The sequence below is a fragment of the Pyrus communis genome, chromosome 17 (assembly GCF_041283825.1).
Source record: "Pyrus communis isolate YQ-2024b chromosome 17, ASM4128382v1, whole genome shotgun sequence".
Classification (NCBI taxonomy): domain Eukaryota; kingdom Viridiplantae; phylum Streptophyta; class Magnoliopsida; order Rosales; family Rosaceae; genus Pyrus; species Pyrus communis.
In genome coordinates, this window is record NC_142581.1 from 25,585,001 (window position 1) to 25,602,075 (window position 17,075).

At 37.0% G+C, this 17,075-nt stretch overlaps 1 protein-coding gene across 1 annotated transcript; it reads left to right on the top strand.

The window, feature by feature from the left end:
• Positions 1 to 10,507: 10,507 nt before the first annotated feature.
• LOC137749318 (glycosyltransferase BC10) lies at positions 10,508 to 14,802 on the top strand. Its single transcript, XM_068489410.2, has 2 exons — positions 10,508 to 13,242; positions 14,103 to 14,802. Exons 1-2 carry the CDS (start codon positions 12,652 to 12,654, stop codon positions 14,745 to 14,747), a joined length of 1,236 nt encoding a protein of 411 aa, XP_068345511.2. The 5' UTR covers positions 10,508 to 12,651; the 3' UTR covers positions 14,748 to 14,802.
• Positions 14,803 to 17,075: the final 2,273 nt, after the last annotated feature.

Sequence of the window (17,075 nt, forward strand, 5' to 3'; positions counted from 1 at the left end):
ATTAAAGAGTATTAAGTTTAAAAGAAATTGAAGAGATGGAAAAAAAAAATTGATATTAGCCTGGGGCACCCAATTCAAACCCACATAAGAAATATAAAGATCTAATTAAGGGAATGTGGAGCGAATTTAGAGTTTTATAGAGACGACTTTCAAGTTTCAGAGGAAAAAATGGAATCAAAATCGAGTTTTAGGGGCAAAGTAGAGTGAATTATGAGTTTCAGGGAGTAAAGAGGTAACTTTTGAGTAACAAGGAACAACGTGAGCTTAAAGTCGAGTTTTCAGGGGAAGTAGCTAAAACTATCTAATCCACGTCAACTTCAGACTTCATCACCACCCTAAAGTGATGGTGATGCTCACCACCCTATCGATTACCATAAAATGAGTTTCATTTAATTACTAAACAAATGGTAATTAATTGGATGGTGAGCATTACCACCACTTTAGAGTAATTAATAGGGTGGTGAGCATCATCACCACTTTAGGGTAATGTATGATGGGTTAAATTTTTATGTGTAGTTGGAACATAAGTTAGTACATCATATGTTGTAATACAAGTAGACAACATGATTGATATGTCCCATTTTTATGGTATGTTTTTCATTATCTCTCCACTTTTATTATGGGCTGCCGTCTTGTGTTAAGAGTACACCAAAATATCTCTCGTGTGCAGGGTAGAATAATTTTATGTAGGGTTTAAAAAAAAATCTAAATAAGCAAAATCAACCCAAAAATAAACAAATAAATGAAGAAATAAAGTTACTTAACACTACATTCTTGTTAATATTATTCGTCACTCGTAGCTTTTTTAGGTTGTAATCTAGTAAATTAGCATCTTGTCACACACTAACACATGTGAGCGAATTGTACTTTACTTTTTATTATTTTTAGATATTTTTAATTTTATTTGTTACAAAACTTAATTTCCAGTTTCTGATTTTAAATTTTATTTGAAAAATGGTTAGCAACTCCTATGCGGAGTTGTTTTCTTTTGATTCTTTTAATAATTTACGCTTATTTTATTCTTTTAAAAGGAGCAAGAAGAGAGGAATATTTTTTATATTATGAATGTTTCATCAAATTTACATCTTTTTATACATAAAACAGATATATTGTGTCGTACTAAGACAATAAAAAACTAAGTAATTAAGTAAAAAAAATAATAATAATAAAATTGGATCAAGACTTGCTAGTTCAAATTTGCGACCTTGACCCCAGGACTAGGCCTTGAGGCCTCCATGACTAGGACTTGGGAACCATAGTCAAAAGAATGACTTATATGAAATTGTGACAATAAACTCATTCCATGCAAGTTACTCTTTGCAGTAAGTGTTAAATTTTACTTTTATTAGAATATAGGTATCCAACACTCTAATTGAAAATTTATATTGCCAACAAAGTCACTTTATAAATCTATTTAGTTGAGAGCCTGTTTTCCATTGAATGTGAAACAGAAATTTCTGTCTGCTTTTGAATTCATCCTCCAGATATGCAAGTAAAAAAGAAAAAGCTAAAAATCAAATGGATTGGCGGAAGTAGATGAGAACATTACTTTTCTTTAACTCCTATGCAATTAAATACACAATGAAACTGCCATTGAAACGCAATTACAGTGTGGCTGCATGCAAAACGCGCACAGATGCGAAAAATAGACAAGAAAAAGTGGGGTAAAAACGTGAACATCAAAGGCACTCACCACAATCCAAGGAAACCGAAATGTACAGAAAAGAAACTGTAATTTTCTGCATGGAGAAAGTCCGCGTGGCTTGGCTGCATGTCCACCATTTTTATCACGTTATATCTCGAGATAATAGTATTGATTCGTAGGAAATTGAATTTAAGAACTTAAGCAATTAAACTGCTACATACAAAATATAAAGTATCGCGATATGTTTGGGTAAAGATATAATTTTCTCGAGTAAAGAGTGACTCTAGAAACCCAGGAAGAAATCTCTCTTATTTCATCAAAACCCTAATAGCTAAGTGAGTTGTGTATATAAGAGATCAACTTCAATCCTTTCTGTGCTCAAAGTAAGCTATCTTCTTCTCTATAGCTACTACTACATACCAGCAAGCTCATCCAGACTCTCTCTCTCTCTCTCTCTCAAGCAAAGAAAATAACGAAACAGAGAGTGATCAGCTCATCGAGAAAGGGAGGAAACAAAAAAAACAAAGAAAGAAAGATGATGAATGCCGACGGACTCCATAGTGGGCATGGAGTTTTGACCAGGCAAATGGAAAAAGAGCTTCAAATGAAGGACGAGGAGGTGAGGGAAGATAAAGTGGTGGAGGATGCCCAGGAAGGGGTGGAGGCCAAGGAGCCGAGTGTCACAGAGTCACCTGATCAAAATGTTGATGGGGTGAATGCTGCTACTGCTCAAGACGTGCATGTGGGACCATATTTAGAGGTCGGCTCTAATGGAGACCATATCCTTCTGGGAGTTGAAAGTCAGAGGAGGTCAGCTCTAATAGAGTCCAGATCCTTCTGGGAGTTGAAAGTCAGAGGTCGACTCTAATGGAGGCGAGACTTGTTTTCTGTTCTTCCAGGATCAGATTCTTTTGGTCCTGGGAGTTGAAAGCTAGAGGTCGACCCTAATGGAGTCGAGACTTGTTTTCAGTCCTTTTAGGAGGTGATGGAGTAATTGTTGGCTCTGATACCATATTGAAATTTTAGACGACACCGATAAAATCCTCAACTTATTATTACTATCTGTCCAATCAGTTAGGTGTGAGGTTTTATCACAAAAAACTTTAGTATTAGTTAGAGTAGGGTAATTATAAGTCATCATTGTTGACTTCCCCCATTGATGTGGGACAGCCATGCCCTTAATTTGAGTCGGTGGGGGTGGACCCCCCCTGGAGAAGCAAGGAGGAGCAGGATTTGTGTTTTAACAGGGACTTTTCTAGTGGGCTTGGGAATCCCTGCGGTGATTGTTTTGACAATCTATCTTTTCCTTCTGTGTGTAATAGTGATGTTGGGGGGGGGGGGGGGGGGGGGAGAGATGATCTAGGGCAAAATAATGCATGGGATGGAAGCCTTTGGAATTTGTAGTAATTCGTCCCCTAAACAGCCTATTATATGTTGTGCTGATGGTTAATTATTAATGTTTTAGAGTTATTAGCTTGCTGCAAATGTCTTTTTATTAGTCAATTACTTGTTTCAGTAATTTTCTTATTGTGATTTTTGCATCCTCCTCCTATATATGCTGGTGTTTATCAACAAGAAAATGATAATACTCGGCCAATAGGTGTAGATTTACTGATACCTAAATCATCGAATAATCAAAAAAGCTTTGAAACATAATTAATCAACATGATGAGGTTTCGTAAATCCTCTTTCTGTACAATTTTCCTTAAGTAATCCCGAATACATCTGGTATTCACCAACACTCAAATTTGAAAAAACCTTACCACGAAACCAAAACTTACGTGCATTGCAAGTTACAATTCTATACAACGATTTGCAAGTGAGCTACGTTAATTAACGATAAGTTAGCTATGCTCATTGCATCTACTTAATTACACATGGTCATAACATTGAATAAAGACATTGGATATCATAGATTCACCATAGTAGACCAAACCAAAATACACCATTTCAATATATAATGTGTGATGGAATGGTTTTTATTTTATTTTTAATTTAATGCACACGATTACTTAATAATTATTCAATTTTTAAGAAAATCTCATATTTTTTGTTAGCACCAAACTTTATACAGAACTAGTTAAATTTTAGACATCAAGTTTAAGTACATAAATTTATTTATTTCTTAATGAGGTTTCCATGAACTTGAAAAATTGAAAATATTTCTCGCCTCCTACCGGTGGTTCCTTTAGATGATTACTGATACCATCAAGAGGGCCAACAAGCTCATGTAAACCCATAACAATGCTGCAAAACGGGTAATTTTGGCAACCCGATCGGCACACAAATCACTTAATCCATGCCTCCAAATACTATACTATCTCATTTCTAGCCATATCTTGTTTTTAGTTACCTTTTTTTGCATTACTGAATTAAAGAAACCCTAACTATCAACACAGCTAAGAGATATTAGAGAGAGAAAGAATACACAAGAAAAATAGAGAAAGAAAGTAGTCGACTTGTCAATTTTTGTTTTTCATTAAATGAATACTGGTTTTTCTACAACATAAATACCTCACAGTATAACTACCATCTTACATCAAGACCTCAATAACAAACTGACACATGGCACTCTTTTACAATTGACACTTGTCACAATCTAATCAACCTTATACTCTAACATTCCCCCTCAATCTTATGCGTCAATCTTATGCCGAGAACAAGCAAGCATAAGATTGGAACAATGAGATGTAAACAAAGGAAAACATAAGCCTTTAGTGAATATGTCTGCATGCTGATCCGCAGAAGCAACAAATTGGAGAGAAATGGTGCCTTGTTGAACACGTTCCCGTACAAAGTGACAATCAACTTCAATATGTTTAGCTTTTGAGTGCAAAATAGGGTTTGTTGCTAATTCCATGGCAGATAGATTATCACAATGCAGTAAAGGAGGAGAAGGATTGTCAATGTGCATATCTTTTAATAGTTGTTGCAGCCACACAATTTCTGCAGTAGTCGTTGCCATTGCCCTGTACTCGGCCTCTGTGGATGATCTACTAACAGTGTGCTGTTTTTTAGAGCTCCAAGAGATAGGATTAGAGCCAAGAAAGACAACAAAACCTGTAATAGACCTTCGATCATTGGGATCACCTGCCCAATCAGCATCTGTGTATGCTTTCAGTCCTAATGAGCCAAGTCGAAAACACAGACCCCATCCTAAGGTGCTTCGAAGATATCTCAAAATCCTCTTGACAACAACATAGTGAGATTCCAAAGGTGAATGCATGAATTGACACACCTGATTCACAGAATAAGCAATGTCTGGCCGAGTCAACGTTAAGTATTGTAATGCCCCCTACAATACTTCTATAAGTGGTGGGATCTGAATAACACGGACTGCCATGATTTAGTAGCTTTTGATTTGGATGACATGAAGTTATACATGGCTTACATTGCATCATGTCTGTTTTATGCAGTAAATCTTGAAAATACTTAGATTGATGCACAAACAGCCCCTAAGCTTGATAGTCAATTTGTAAACCAAGGAAATAATGAAGAACACCTAAATCCTTCATAGCAAACTCAGTTGTCAACTGAGCTATCACAGATTAAACACAAGTTGAACTATCTCCAGTGAGAATGATATCATCCACATATAACAACAGCACAACAATATGTTTGCCATCATGTTTAACAAGTAAGGACGAATCGGCATAGGATGATTTAAACCCCAAGGAGAGTAAGAAGGTGGTGAACCTATCATTCCATGCTCGGGGAGCTTGCTTTAGCCCATACAAGGACCTCTTGAGCTTACAGACATAGGTAGGATGATTCTTATCAATAAAGCCCTGAGGTTGTGCCACGTAAACTTCCTCTTCAAGAAAACCATGTAAAAACGCATTCTTGACATCTAATTGCTTGAGTTCCCAACCATAAGTTGCTGTTAAAGACAACATTAATCGTACAGTGGTTAGCTTGACCACGAGACTGAAAGTTTCATAATAATCCAAACCAACTTCCTGAGAAAATCCCTTTGCCACTAACCGAGCCTTGTGTCTTGCAATTGAACCATCTGGATTCCTTTTGATTTTATAAATCCATTTACAGCCAACCAAATTTTTACTTGGAGGAAGTGGAACATTTCCAAGTTTTCTGTTGTAACAAAGCATCCATTTCTTCCTTCATGGCAGTTTGCCACTAGATAAATTTGGAAGCTGCAGCAAGATCACCATTTCTGAGAGAGAAGGATTAAGTAACACTAGGGATATAAGCATTGGAAGGGGGTACACACGCATGTGGTACAAGAATAGGTATGATAAGAGTATGCATATAAGTATTTTGATGAATAACAGTAGGTGTGGAAGTTGAAGAGATGGATAATGAAGACATAATATGAGTGATTATTTGTAGATTAGGAAATTGTGTTTCATCAAACAATACATGCCTAGACACAATCAATTTGTTATCTTTGACAGAATAACAAATATATCCCTTGTATTGAGCTTCATAGCCCAAGAAAATACATATAGTAGTCTTAGGTTCAAGCTTATTGGTTCTATAGGGTTTCAGAGAGGGGTAGCATGCACAGCCAAAAACCTTTAAGTGATCTAGTCGAGGTGGAGAGTGATATAAAGCTTCAAAAGGAGACTTCATCTTCAAGGTAGGGGTAGGCATCCTATTGATAAGATAGGTGGCAGTTGCACAAGCATGGTACCAAAATTTGGATGGCAAAGAGACTTGGTGGAGTAAAGTTATAGCTGTTTCAACAACGTGTTGATTTTTTCTTTCAGCTAACCCATTTTGCTTAAGGGTATAAAGGTAGGATTTCTGATGTAAAATGCCTTTGTCCCTAAGAAAAGTTTGAAAAGAATTGCTGATATACTCTCCACCACCATCACTTTGCAAAATTTTAACTTGGGCAGCAAAAGAATTAGAAATAAAGGCTTGAAACTGAACAAAGATACCAAATACAGCAGCTTTATTAAAGATTGGAAAAATCCAAGTATATCTAGTACATTCATCGATAAATGACACATAGTACCTATAGCCCTCTATTGACAAACAAGCAGCAGGACCCCATACATTTGTATGTATAACCTTAAAGGGAATGACAGACTTTGATGCATATGTAGGAAATGGAAGTTTGGTAAACTTTCCATGTAAATAGGAATTACGAATCTGAGAATGAGAATTACAACTGAAATCAATGGAAGATTTATAAGAGCTGCTTTGACAAGTAGATTGGTAGGGTGACCTAAACGACAATGCCACAGGGTAGAAGAAACCTTTTTACCAAGATATGCTGCTGGAAAGACTTTTGGTTGCTTAATCATAGGAAGTGGATAGACATCATTATTACTCAGTCCTTGGAATAGTGTTCTCTAGGTGACCTTGTCCTGTATACATATAGAGAACTCATCAACAATACATCTGCAATTATTGTCTTTGCACAATTGATGCATAGATAATAAGTGTTGTGACAATTGAGGTACATGAAGAACATAATTTAATAAAAAAATTATGAGTTTTAGTGGAAAGTTGAAAGTTGCCAATATGAGCAATGTTCAAACCTTCACCACCAGCATGTGATTTGTCATGTGAAGATTAGACAAATCCGATGTCATGTAATTTGTTGCTCCAGAGTCAACAAGCCAATATTCTTATTGAGGTGCAGATGGAGTGGCATGAGTACGAGCATTCATAGCAATTGGTGTGTGGGATTGAGTAGGCATAGCAGGTGCATAATATGTATTAGAGTTCATCATAGGACCTGATGGATATAACATGAAAGGCATGCTTGAGTTCTGACCATTCTGATACACAGAAGGATGAGGAACCTAAAACTGTTAAGGATACTGTTTATAACTCTGAGAGATTGATGGATAGTTCTGTGAAGGATGGTAGACTTGACCATGAGAAGAAGAATTGTTTCTATCAAAACAAGTGGCAGCAGTGTGTCCCACTTTATGACCGATTTGACAGCCATGTTGAAAACAATTTATTGCTGAATAACCTTTCCTATCATAGATTTGACAAATTTGGAGTGATTGGTTTCCCTGATTTCCCTGCAATTGCTACCCTGGTTGTTGAAACATAGCTTGATTTTGTTGTGAATAGGAATTATTACCAAAAGCAGGTTGCGGGCACTATTGATTTCCACCAGAAACGAACTTTTTGCCTTTACCCTTTGGTTTGGAATTGTTCCCCCTGAAATTGTTTTATGTGCCCGAACTAGTTTGAGACACAAAAACAAAGTGTCCAGGAAATGGTAATTGTTGAAACTGAGAGGGTAAGGGGAATTGTTGAAACTAAGAAATGGACTGAAAATGAGTCATCATGGAACCTGTTTGATCTCCAGAAAAACCCACCAAGATTTTGTCCTAAATTGAATGTTTTTGTTCCAAATGAACCACCAGCTTCATAAACAGTTCCAGAAGTATGAGTAAGCATAGCAAACATGACAGGGACTGACTTATGAACTTCCTCCAATGTAGCTTCCTCAGCCCTTAATTGTGATCGTAGTTCTTTCAAGGACACCAAATTTTCACGTCCACGAATGACAGCCTTAATTGTATTAAACTCAGGAAGAAGACCCCTTAAAGCAACAATTGTAATATCTTCATCAGAAATAAGTACTCCAACAGTAGCTAATTGATCTCTAGCATCCTTAATTCGTTGAAGATAGCCATCAATTGATTCAGAACCCTTCTTAATGTTTTAAAGATCAATCTTCATTTGTACAATACTAGTTCTAGTGACATTCGCAAACGTTTCCCGAAGATTAGTCCACATTTCCTTAGAACTTTTACAACCAATCACACATGACAAAGCAGCAGTAGACAGAGTAGCAGTGATGAGAGTCATCAAAGCTTTATCAAGAATCTTCCACACTTTATAAGCATCAAACAAAGTAGGTGGATCATCAATAGCTTCATGGTCCGAATCAAAATCATCAAATCTTGCTGGACAATGAATTGAACCATCAAGAAAGCCTAGAATTCCATTTCCATCCAATAGTAATTCCATTTGGAAATTCCAAGTCACATAGTTAGAATCATCAAGTTTCACAGTGACAGTGTTTCCTACACTAGGAATTAGGGAAGAAATCAGTGACTGAGTGAGAGCCAATTGATTAGGAGTAACCATTTCCAAACAATCGAACACAAATCTTGAAGAATCTTGACAATAATTCACAAAAAAGAAACACTCCAAATACGAAGATTATATACAGCAACGATTTCCAAATACGAAGATTTTAGACAGCAGATGAACAAGAAACAACAACTTCTGTAAAATCAAAGAATGAGAGATATCACCTCAATATCGCGAGCAGCCAGAACAACAATCACAACAACTAGCTGCAAAAATCCCCAAATTTCTAGGGTTTCACCATAGATTGACAAGCTGCGAGTCTTCGACAACTGAAAAATCAAACCTTCAAGACGACCACGACCGAGTTGAATCAGCAACAATGACAACAGTTATCAAAGAATGGATGAATGAACGGGGGCAAATGATCATCAACCGACGGTGTGAACCATAGTCAGCGAAGATACCATATCAACACAGCTAAGAGATCTTAGAGAGAGAAAGAATACACAAGAAAAATAGAGAGAGAAAGTAGTCAACTTGTCAATTTCTGTTTTTCATTAAATGAATACTGGTTTTTCTACAACATAAATACCTAATAGTATAACTACCATTTGACATCAAGACCTCAATAACAAACTGACACATGGCACTCTTTTACAATTGACACTTGTCACAATCTAATCAACCTTATACTCTAACACTAACCACTTTAACAATAATTTGCTAGAAATGGAAGTGGTCGTATAGGTCGCATTGAGTGCGATAAATAATATTCAGAATCTCATAGCTAGTAGCAACGTACATATATTGACATCACCATACGAAATTTAGGGCGCAGTCATCACACGAAGATTTGGATACGGTATGATAAATAAAACTAAAGTATCTTCTCGTGAATTGTTTCGTCACTGATACTTCACATGAAAAAGAACGCATTTAGAAAACCGAAGAGTACACAATATGCATATGTAAAGGCCTTATTCCTCTTAGTCTAACTCCATCCTCTTCATTTCCGCCACTTAAGATTTCTAGCAAAGCTCGCCACTTCCTAATACCATTCCTTTTCATTCCTTTTCTCACTCATCACCTCAGATCTTTCACTGTTGACTTGTGGTTATTTTGCCTCAACAGCTTTACCTCGCATCTAATTTTATCTCTCGCAACAATACCAAACTAGGTCCTAGTCTGACGGTCTCACCTCATGCCCTTCACATCTGGAAAAGCTTACTCTTTGAAAGCCACTTATCTCTCAAATCTTTCACCCTTGATCTGTGGTCGGATTTAGTTTGTTGCTCATGATATTTGTAGGTAAGTTGAATGTTTTATGAAACTTTTTTTCTTTTTACAATTAAGTAGATTTCTTAATAGTACTAATATCCTTAAATTATTATTGTTTTGGGAAAAAAGGTCAAGAATCCAAAAATGAAACAAAAAACCAAGCTCAACGCGAGACCAACATAATAAATTTCGTACCTAGCTAATTTTATCAAATTTATGAATATGATGTGGAACATATATCTCATAGCGGATATTCATTATGTTTCCATAACGGAAGGGATCGCCATGTTTCAACCTCTAAATACATTAATTAGGCTACTGTATCTAGACTATAGATATGTATATAGTTTATCTATCTGTTTTTTTTTCTTTTTTTGTTTTTTGGTTGCAGAAAATTCCAGTAAGACATTTTGATTATCAAGATGACGCTTTATTTCATATGATGTGCATATTAAGGAAGAGGCCATTCATCTTCTATCGAATCGATGATTTACCGGTATGACCAAGATATCTCGTCAAGTTATATGTGTTTTGTTTTTTTGGTCTGCGAATAAATACTTTGATTATGCATGTGCTTCATTGTTTTGTCGCAAATTCATTACGGGTTAGCTCAGTCAACAAAGAGAAACACATTTGGGCAAGGAGGAAGTGCAAAGAGGAAGATCAGGCAGCTCATGAAGAGGAATGGCAAGAGAGCTTCAAGCAAGGCCGGAAACAAAAATATCTCAGAAAGAAGGATGATGATGAATGCCGATGGTTTCCATAGTGGCCATGGAGTTTTAACAAGGCGAGTCGTGTATATAAGAGAGCAATCACTTTCACTCCCTTTTGTGCTCAAAGAAGCTCAAATTAAGCTATCTTCTTCTCTCTATAGCTGCTACTACATACCCAGCAAGCTCATCCAGACTCACTCTCTCAAACAAAGAACATGAAGAAGCAGATAGTCAGCTCATCAAGCAAAGGAGGAAATAAAAAAAAGCTCAAAAAGAGGGATAATGATGAATACTGACGGACTCCATAGTGGCCATGGAATTTTTACAAGGCGAGTGGCAAGCGAGCTTCAAATGAAGGAGGAGGAGGTAAAGGAAGATAAGGTGGAGGAGGAAAAGACAAGGGACGAGGAAAGGAAGACAAGGAGGAGGCCCAAGAGGGGTGGAGGCCAAGGAGCCGAGTTTCACTGAGTCACCTGATCAAATTGTTGTTGGGGTGAATGTTGGTGCTGCTCAAGATGTGCCTGTTGGACCCCTGCCACCGGCCGCTGCCGATACTAATGAAGTAGATATGGAAACGGTACTTGGATTGAGTCAGTGGGGTTGATTCCCTCCCTGGAGAAGCAAGGAGTAGCAGGATTTGTGGTTTGGCGGGAAATTTCTAGTGGGCTTAGAAAGTTCTGCCTAGGTTGTTTAAATAATCTTCTCTCTTCCTCCTAATTGTCATTTGTTTTTAGATTAAATGCTTAAATTTTAATATGGTATCAGAGCTGGCTATACTTAAACTTAACAATTATATATGTAAATCGTGCTTTCTTAAATACCAATCCTTGCCATTGTTTCTTTCCACATTTGTGCATATCATTCCAAGAATGAGAACTAATTATGCCACTGAAAATGACTAGAGAAACTGTGCCAAGATACTTTAATCAACCAAACTTTCAGCAGCTGCCAATTACCCTATTAGTCTTTAGTTTACAAAAATTTGCATTAACAGCTTGACAAGAATCATAAACATGTGGGATTAAGTGATGTGGAAGATAGTACAGTAGTATACTACCCTAGAAAAGATGTTTTAATAATTGAAATAACTTGTAACTTTGTGCTTCAAGCAAACTGTGCATATATAATTGGTGAATTACCCTAATGGATAAGACTTTTCTCTACAACCTACTGTGTATCGGGTTCGAACTCTCTCTCATCTTCATAGTTTAGATAAAATTAGTATAATTAATCATGTATGCATATTAGTCAAAGTAAACAGGTAGTACCTAATTCAATATTTGATAGTGGGCTATTAAACGATGACCAAACCCTACTTTTGTAGAATGAGAATTAAGATCGAGAACTTAAAAACTGGTCATTCAAAAGAAAGAGAGAAAAGAGGCTACTTAATTGCCATAATTTTAGCAGTGCTTTATGGATGCTGCATTTGTCATTGTTTGGCGATTGTCAATATTTATGGTGACTTGTTGGACTACGACCACACTCATTTGTGATTTGCCAATTCCAATCCACGTGTTTGACCATTCAACATGCAAAGAGATTAACATTTGCCTAAGTTTTCATTTCCCCTGTTAATCTATGACAACCCGCTTAATTTTTGGTAATTGTCAAAAATTAAAAATGGGGTTAGCTTTTTTATTTTTTATTTTTTGATTATTTTGTGTGGTATTGAAGGAATGGTTTGTCAACCCTCATCAGCTTAAACAATTTGCTTCAAGTTCTTGGACAACTAATGCTCCAACTGATTGCAAACTCCAAAAGGCCCTTTCCTGATTACTTACAGCTAAATTACCATTAATCTCCTGCTTAACCTTGAAGCACGATGGAGAAAGTCCACAAAGAACATGCTAAATACCTTCTCCACAGAGAAGCCTATATTTGCAAGAGCTTTCAGCTTGACTTTAGTATTAGCAGTTTGATGAGCTAGCCAGCTAGGAAACTCCTTCCTCGATATCTTTCTTTCCGATCTGGCCAGTGGCAATGACGAGCCATGAGCAATTCCAAATTCAATCAATTTTCCGGCCCTTTCGAACCCTAATCCAGCTAAACCATGTCCTTCATTTCTTTTTCTTTGGTATAGGTTTGTCACTAGGTATCATAATTACCTTATATTTCCAGAGCTTCTCATTCACTACTTTTCAAGCCTCCCTAAATTCCATTAACAATATTTTTCCTTTACAACCATCATCACTTCAAGCTCAATCGTCGCCACCCCCATCACCAAATCCGCTTCCCACACTGCCGCCATTTCTCATACTATCTTTCTCCAAAAATGGGACATCTAACAGTGTTTCACTCACAGAACAAAAATTCCTTGTACACAACATGAGTGACAAGGAGTTGTTTTCGAGGGCATTGATGGTTCCTCGAATTCAAGATTTGCCTTACAAGCTTGTTCCGAAAGTGGCTTTCATGTTCTTGACAAAGGGACCTTTGCCTTTGTCTCCCTTGTGGGAGAAGTTTTTCGAGGGACACGAAGGACTATACTCCATCTATGTGCACGCACACCCCGATTTCAATGAATCGGTGCCTGAAGAGTCTGTGTTCCATGGTAGAAGAATTCATAGCCAGGTTAGTTCCTTTCATTATTTTTGTGGATGGGAGTTGAGCTAAGTCCAAAATAGGTTAGCACTAATTTGATATCGTATTCACTATTTCTGTAAGTCGAACATAAAAATCTCCACCTACAATTGGAGATGAAAAGCATTAGACCGTATGGTAGAGGTTCACTTCTATAAGAAGTATTTAAACGTGATTGATCAAGTTAATATGTACACATCTCTTAGGAAATCAATTAGTGTGGGGCTTACTACTGATCATTTATCCAACATTGATATTGGTTTCAACTTTAGCATTCATATATCCAATAGCTTGAAGGCTGAGCCTTAAGAAAGTCCTAGGATAGTAATTCCTGTCAATATGTCATGCTCGTGTTTGACAGTAGTTTATATTACAACCACATTTCAAATACATTTTCAATGTTTTCTTTTTAAAAAAATATTCTCGGATTAAATTATTAGATATTTTGCATATCATAATACAATAGATCTTTAAAAATTGTTTTGTAAAACGTTACTAGACCGGCCCTAAGCTTCAGCTTTCCTAGCATAACCAATTTGTTAGAGTCTGGGTTGTGTCATGTTTGTCTTTATGTGAAGCAAAAATCAACTCAAATCTGCTAACTTCATGCAAGTTTCAAGTCGTATTATATCTATTGTTAAAATTACAATTAACCCAAACACGCTAATTCGTAATGGACCACTGAACTCATACATTCTAGACTGTTGTGGTGAACATTAAACCCCAATTTGTTGGAGATAATAAGCTCATGGATAAGAGTTTCTGTATTTTTAAGTATGACCAAAATGAAGAAGAAAGCAATTAAACAATCTTTGCTATATTTGAAACCAATACTATTCATTCGGTTGCAGCCAGTCTATTGGGGGACATCATCAATGCTAGATGCCGAGAGACGACTCCTGGCAAATGCACTTCTTGACATCTCCAATCAAAGATTTGTGTTGCTTTCTGAATCCTGCATTCCTCTATTCAACTTCACAACAGCATATCACTACCTCATCAACTCAAACCTAAGCTTCCTGAACTCATTCGATGACCCGAGGAAGCCAGGCCGTGGCCGATACAACCCTCAAATGTACCCCATGATAAACATCACAGATTGGAGAAAGGGGTCTCAGTGGTTTGAAGTGCACCGTGAGCTTGCCGTCCACATCGTTTCAGATCGGAAATATTATCCGATCTTTCAACAGTACTGCAACCCTCCCTGTTACATTGATGAGCACTATATTCCAACACTTGTGAGCTTGATGTACACTGAGCTGAATTCAAATAGGAGCGTCACCTGGGTGGATTGGTCAAGGGGTGGTCCTCATCCTGGAAAATTTGGATGGATGGATATTACGGATGAGTTTCTTAATTGGATTCGGTTCGGATCAGAATGCACGTACAATGGCAATACAACTTCAGTGTGTTTCTTGTTTGCTAGAAAATTCTTACCTGACGCATTGGAGCCCTTGTTGCGGGTTGCCCCTTTGCTACTTGGTTTTGATCCATAATTTGTTGTATAATATTTCATGTATGGTGTAGTTAAGTGGTTCACGTGAGAGGCCTGTGGACACAGTTTTAAGAATAAACCCAGAATTCGACTCAAGAAACAATAAGATTCGAGAGAATTTCATCTAAATAGTTTGGATGAGAGGGTAATTGACATCCGTGTGATAGTTTGGGGTTTTTTTACTCGAAAGTATGTCACTATGCCTCACACATGATATCACTTAATGGAAATTTGAATGAAATTCTTTCAAATTTAATGACAATGGGGCAATTGGAAGCCTTTTACTAATTAAATGTTGGAGGGTATTTTGCAGTTTAATTGTTTCCCCATTTTAAGTATTGCATGGGTCCACTTCTTTAACGTTAACTCTTGCTCCTTTTTAGGCCCTATTATTGTTGGGCCTTGCGCTTCTTTGAGCTGGTTTTTTATTCTATAATTTGATGTTTATATTATCCAGTGATTTTTGTTTACTTGTCAAATTTTGGCCATAAATAAAAATAAATATATAAATAAAATAAACGAGTAGATTAAAAAACCCAATCGGTTGACCTTTAAGATTATTGTGAACCACGAGATCGACCACACTGTGACCAAACTTGCCTATAGAGTGATTATCAAACAAATGTTTGCCCAGAAGTTTACTCAGCAAGATCCTCCCATTAACATCTCGTGTATCAACTTCCGTAGAAGCAGACCAGATCATGATCGTTGGAAAATAATGGATCGGTTTATGTCTACAATATAGGAGTTGCATGAGTCTTCATAACATGTAAGTCTTATCTCTATTAGAAAGATGATACATATATATATGTTAATGTAACATTACTCTAATAAGTATTTCCAGTCCTGATTGTATAGAGATCTTTTGTGATAAAATCTATACTTTATCTACCTATAATAAATACCCCTAATCATTTATTTATAGCTGGTTTTATCTATAAACTCATTTTTCCTTATCACACACCCCTCTCAATTTCTGGCCGTTAGATCGAATGAATTGAAGAAAATCAATGGACAAAAATTAATAAAGGTATGTGAGAAGTAAAGAGATGTATGTGAACGGCACTACACTTATTTATTAGTAGAATTAGGGCTGCTCCAACCAAGATTCACAGAAGATTTCCCTTCAGATCCATCCAATGTTTCAAAGCATGCAGTAATTTTGGCGTAGAGGAAATTTTAAATTCATTTGAGTCTACGTGTCGGGACCCCAAGTGTATAAATAGATTACTAGCATGCACGGTAATATGCTAGCTAGCACGATAGGAATCATAAGATTGGCGGTTCTCGCTCTCATTCCACCTGAGCGAGCGAGCTAGGTTACTGCTGATAAAGAAGCAAATGGGGTTCTGCTACTGCATATATCGTCTATCTCCTGTCTTCAAATGGGGACCAAATTAAGGCCGAGTGTGACATGCATAATTATGCTGTTGTACGTTATGAGTGCTGTGCTGTGGTCCAATTAATCGTAATGGATGACGTCCTTCGGAGGGATCCACTGGTCGACAACCCATGAGGTCATCGTGCATTTCGGTCGTATACCTTTACGTAAAATCTAACAAGTGCAACAGAGTCGATGGAGAAAGTCGAACAATCCCAACTTGTCTATATCTTTGTAATTCGCAAAAGATGCGTGAATTCAAAAGCTTGTCCTGCATTAATTTAACAATAGTTACAACCTGCAAGAATTTAGTACGTGGTAAAACAAAGACTTGGGTATATCAACGAAGAATACTCAATATGACTTTCATCTTCTTTGGACTATATATAAAAACAAGATCTGCTATCGAACCAATATATATTTTTATTTATTTAAAGTCGCATGATATCGGTCCACCAACTTCAAGACCCAATCCGGAATCCTATCTTAGGGTTCGGACGACCAACTCACTACTCCACAATCATCTGAGGGCTTGGAATCGATCCTACCCAAAGCGCGTTTGCCACGCAGACGACTTGATCCAGAAATTTCTCGCATCCTTAAATATTGAGGAACACGTCATCCAATAAGTTGATGTCACTGAAGCAACCGTGCAAAGTGCCACACGGCACTGCTGAAGGCCAACAACCAAGAATTGTAGTTATTATCAGCATCAAATAACCGATCTACCCATGTTCCAATTCAACATTAAGTTTGAGGTTGCTCCTTCTTCACTACCTATAAATAGAACCAAAGGCCTTCAAGCTCAGGACCTTCGTCAAAATTCAATCTCTAGTATTATAGAAACCTCAAGTGATTCTTCAATCAACTCAATTGCTTTTCAACACTACCCAAATTGCTCTTCAGCAAAACCTCTAGCTCTTCAGCTACAATTGCAAATTAGTTTTC

Coding starts and splice junctions, on each gene's coding strand:
- LOC137749318 (XM_068489410.2), top strand. CDS start 12,652: ATGACGAGCCATGAGCAATTCCAAATTCAATCAATTTTCCGGCCCTTT. Junction 13,243..14,102: donor GTAGAAGAATTCATAGCCAG/GTTAGTTCCTTT, acceptor ATTCGGTTGCAG/CCAGTCTATTGGGGGACATC.